This window comes from Perognathus longimembris, chromosome 4, assembly GCF_023159225.1.
Source record: "Perognathus longimembris pacificus isolate PPM17 chromosome 4, ASM2315922v1, whole genome shotgun sequence".
In the NCBI taxonomy this organism is placed as follows: domain Eukaryota; kingdom Metazoa; phylum Chordata; class Mammalia; order Rodentia; family Heteromyidae; genus Perognathus; species Perognathus longimembris.
This window is the reverse complement of record NC_063164.1, coordinates 91,497,580-91,502,364: the sequence shown is the minus strand read 5'-3', so window position 1 is coordinate 91,502,364 and position 4,785 is coordinate 91,497,580. Positions and strand designations below refer to the sequence as shown.

The window sequence follows — 4,785 nt, the reverse complement described above, 5'->3', positions numbered from 1 at the left end:
GTAAAATGTAGAGACCCTGGAAAGAATCTAATTCTGGAAATAGAAAGCCCAATAACTTGATAAACATGGGTGTACTAATGCCTCACTCATAAAATGGATCGACTACATTGAATTAGTCTGAATTATATTGTAAAACAAAGAAAAAAGTAAAGCAGAACAGAACATACAAGACATTTGGAATGCCATTAAAAGGCCAAACATATGAGCTGGACACCAGCTCCTGAGCCACCAGTGCCCAGTGATAAATATTATTTTATAGATCAGATGTACATAGGCATTGTGCCTTCATATTCCTCTCCTAAGAGTATCCTCCTTTGGCTTCACTGTGTGTTAATGCCTAGAGACTTGTAAAATGTATCATGTCCCAGTGAATTTTAGATCAAGCTTCTATATATGAGAGAAAGCATGCACCTGTTGTCTCTCGGGCTTACCTCACTTAACATGCCTTGCTCCAGGTCTGTCCATTTTCCTTCAAGTGACATAATATAATTCCTTCTATTGGCTGTGTAAAATTCCATTGTTTATAGCTACCATATCTTTTGGATATACTCTCTATTTACAAACCCTGTTTTATCTGCCTGCCTCAGTCCCACCACTTAGAAGGCTGAGGCAAGATGACCATATAAACTCTGGTGTTGAAGAGCAGCTTGGTAACATTGTCAGACCCTCCCTCAAATGTTATTTTTTTAACTTTTAATTGTTATTGTAAAGTTAATGTACAGAGGGGTTACAGTTACATAAGTCAAGTCAGGTACAGAATACATTTCTTTTTGGACAATGTCACCCCATCCCTCATTCTCTCCTAGTTTTTCCCTCCCATTTCCACCTACAAGTTGTATAGTTCATTTTCAACACAGTGTCCAGTGAGTACCAGTGCTCTATTTTTTCACCCTTTTCCCTCCATTTCTGTGCTCTCTCAAATTAAAAAAGAATGAGTTGGATCCTAAAATAAAATGGTATGATTAACACTAAAACCAGTATCTGTAATATAAAATAATGATATCAATGTGTTAAAGAAAGCCTTTGACTAAGTGAGCTTCAGCACATCTCCAGTTTATCTCTGCCATCATTTTACTGTGTTGTACAGGTTGGTCTCCAACTACTGAATCCTCATTCCTCAGCCTCCCAACAACAGATGTTGATGTATCCCCAATTCCTGTAAATATGACCACCAACTCAGATAAACAGGGCAAGGAGTCTTAATTGTGCAAGGGACCACACTCCACTAGTCAGTTAGCAGAGTGCAGTGGAGAGCCTTCTTTCAGCACGGTTTATAAAGGCAAAAACCACACACAGGTGGTTTACATGAAAGCAAGCAGATTTACAGAAGCAGAGCTAGCAGTTAATAATATCCAGAGAAACAAACAACTCATAACATATTTGCAATCTAAAGAGGTTATCTGGGCTCTTCCTGAGTTTCACTGTTATTTACTGAATTCCAAAAACCTGGTGTTCAGCTCCTAATTTACTCTATCACAGGAATTACTGAATTCTAATAACTTAGTGTTTAGCCATTAATTTACTCTATCTAGGAATTACCCTGGAGTAATGACTGGAGTTTTTCCCTACAAGGAAGTTCTGTTTGGCCCTGTTCCTAATCTTCAAAAACTTTTCTCTGGTTTTTACAATGTATGCTTGTGTTCATCTTAGTCTTTTTTTCTGCCTCTTCCTCCCCCTCCTGCTCTTCCTTCTTTTTCTCCTCCTCCTCCTCCTCCTCCTCCTCCTCCTCCTCCTCCTCCTCCTCCTCTTCTTCCTCCTCTTCCTCCTCCTCCTCCTCTTCCTCCTCCTCCTCTTCTTCCTCCTCTTCCTCCTCCTCTCCCTCCTCCCCACCCTCCTCCCCCCTTCTTCCTCCTCCTTGAAAAATAGGCTCGGGGGAGGGGGGTCACACATATGAAGGGAGGAAGAGTAACAAATCATATTCAATGCACATTATACCAAAATTGAACTATGTAATGTAAAGTTAGGGAGGGGAGAGGGGAAATGGGAAAGAATGATGGAAGAGGTGAAATTGGTCAAGGTACATTGTTCTCATAACCTGACTTCCTGAATTGAAATCACTTTGTACAACTACTTAATAAAAACAAATAATTTCTTTTTAAAGACAACCTGTTGTTAGCCCAGGCTAGCCTGCTAGGATTATGTGCATATGCTACCACACTTAGGTTTGGGTTATAAGAAAAGACACTCCACAGATGGACCTAGAGCCGGGATGTAGCTCTGTGATAGCATTGCCTGCCTAGCATGAGCCAGAATATAGATTCCATCCCCAGCAAAAGAAAAGAAAAACTGGGCCGATGAAAAACTGGGTTGGAAAAAGGAGCTGAAAAAATAAATCCTGCAAGCTCCTACTTTTGTGATAACAGAAAGGTGGAGTTAGGTAACACAATTTTTCTCTAACGTGTTCCCTTTCCCTGGGAAACGAGGGAACACAGTTCAGTAATAGTGCTTGCCTAGCATGCTTGAAGCCCTGGGTTCAATTCCTCAGCACCATATAAACAGAAAAAAGCTGGAGGTGGCGCTGTAGCTCAAGTGGTAGAATGCTAGCCTTGAGCAAGAAGAAGCCAGGGACAGTGCTCAGGCCCTGAGTTCAACCCATAGGGCTGGCAAAAAAAAAAAAAAAAAAGTGTTCCTTTTCCCTTACTTAAACTTCACTTCATTTGAAGCAGAGATTATTTTTGTGTGCTCCCATATGAATTTTTCTAGAATACTTTATGGTTTGTTTATGAAAGCTATCATTTTAAAGCTAGGTGGCACATGTATTTAATTCTAGCATTCAAGAGCTTGAGGGTGAACAAATGGAGCAGTGGTACTTAGTAGACACTATGTTGAAAATGAACTATACAACTTGGGTAGATCAGAACTGAAGGGAAAAAACGAAGAGAGTGAGAAAAGGGAGGGCATTGTCCAAAAAAGAAATATACTCATTATCTGGCTTATGTAACTGTAACCACTCTGTAATTGCCTTTATAATAACAATTAAAAAATATTTAAAGTTTGAGGCAGAAGAATGGTGAGTTCAAGGCTAGATGGACCATACTTTCAAATAAGTTTTCTAAAAAAGTAAAGAAAGAGGGAAAAAAAAGAAAATTTAGCTGGGTGCCAGTTGCTCATATCTGTGGTCCTAGCTACTCAGGATCTAAGTAAGGATCACAGTTCAAAGTCAGCCCAGGCAGGAAAGCCATGAGCTCTGATCTCTAATAAACCAATACACCAAACCACGTGCTGGTGGCTCACACCAGTAATCCCAGGTACTCCAAAGGCTGAGATCTGAGGATCACAGTTCAAAGCTAGTTCAAGGCAAGAGAGCCTGTGTGACTCTTACCTCTATTAAATACAGAAAAAGCCAGAAGTGGCGTGGCTCAAGTGGTAGAGTGCTAGCCTTGAGCAAAAAGGACCTCAGAGATAGTGCCCAGGTCCAGAATTCGAGCCCCAAGACCAGAAGAAAAAATGAAAATAAACCACAGGAAGGAAGGAAGGGAGGGAGGGAGGGAGGGAGGGAGGGAGGGAGGGAGGAAGGAAGGAAGGAAGGAAGGAAGGAAGGAAGGAAGGAAGGAAGGAAGGAAGGAAGGAAGGAAGGAAGGAAGGAAGGAAGGAAGGAAGGAAGGAAGGAAGGAAGGAGAAGGAAGGAGAAGGAAGGAGAAGGAAGGAGGGGAAGGAAGGAGGGGAAGGGGGAGGGGAACGGGAAGGGGGAGGGGAACGGGAAGGGGAAGGGGAACGGGAAGGGGAAGGGGAAGGGGAAGGGTTCAAAAAGAAATGTACTAGTGTTCGCAGCCACCGAGGTGCCATCACTGCTCTCCGACGCCAGCACCGCCTCTCGTTCGCCTAGCTCCAGCCCAAGGAGAAGAGGGGTGAGTAAGGCCTCTCTATACCATGGCTTGTACCAAGCAGACTGCCCGCAAATCCACCGGTGGTAAAACACCCAGGAAACAACTGGCAACAAAAGCCACTCGCAAGAGTGCGCCCTCCACTGGAGGGGTGAAGAAACCTCATCGTTATAGGCCTGGTACTGTGGCGCTTCGTGAAAGTAGACGCTACCAGAAGTCCACTGAACTTCTGATTCGCAAGCTCCCTTTCCAGCCTCCGGTGAGAGAAATTGCTCAGGACTTCAAAACAAATCTGCGCTTCCAGAGCGCAGCTATTGGTGCTTTGCAGGAGGCAAGTGAGGCCTATCTTGTTGGCTTTTTTGAAGATACCAATCTGTGTTCTATCTATGCCAAACGTGTAACAATTATGCCAAAAGATATCCAGCTAGCACACTGCATACATGGAGAACGTGCTTAAGAATCCACTTAAGATGGGAAGCATTTCATTCTCAAAGTCCCCCCCACACCTTTTCTTTTTTTTTTTTTTTGGCCAGTCCTGGGGCTTGGACTCAGGGCTTGAGCACTGTCCCTGGCTTCTTTTTGCTCAAGGCTAGCACTCTGCCACTTGAGCCACAGCGCCACTTCTGGCCATTTTCTGTATATATGTGGTGCTGGGGAATCGAACCCAGGGCCTCCTGTATATGAGGCAGGCACTCTTGCCACTAGGCCATATCCCCAGCCCCTCCACCCTTTCTTGTTATCAGGAATGTTAGATTCCTCCCCTCCCCCCCCCCCCCCGCATGGGGTCAAAAGGTACCTAAGTATATGATTGCCAGTGCAAAAATAGGGGACAAAAATCAGGTTATTGGCAGTTTTTCCATTTTCATTTGTGTGTGAATTTTTAATATAACTGTGGGGATATAAAGCATTAATGCAAGTCAAAATGTTTCAGTGAACAAGTTTCAGCAGTTCAACTTTATAA

The 4,785-nt window shown here is 43.3% G+C and overlaps 1 protein-coding gene across 1 annotated transcript; it reads left to right on the top strand.

Moving 5' to 3' along the window:
- Nucleotides 1-3,767: 3,767 nt before the first annotated feature.
- Nucleotides 3,768-4,342, top strand: LOC125350057 (histone H3.3C-like). The gene has a single exon (XM_048344308.1). The coding sequence runs from the start codon at nt 3,871-3,873 to the stop codon at nt 4,279-4,281; it is 411 nt and encodes a 136-aa protein (XP_048200265.1). The 5' UTR covers nt 3,768-3,870; the 3' UTR covers nt 4,282-4,342.
- The last annotated feature ends 443 nt before the right edge of the window (nt 4,343-4,785 follow it).

Coding starts and splice junctions, on each gene's coding strand:
- LOC125350057 (XM_048344308.1), top strand. CDS start 3,871: ATGGCTTGTACCAAGCAGACTGCCCGCAAATCCACCGGTGGTAAAACA.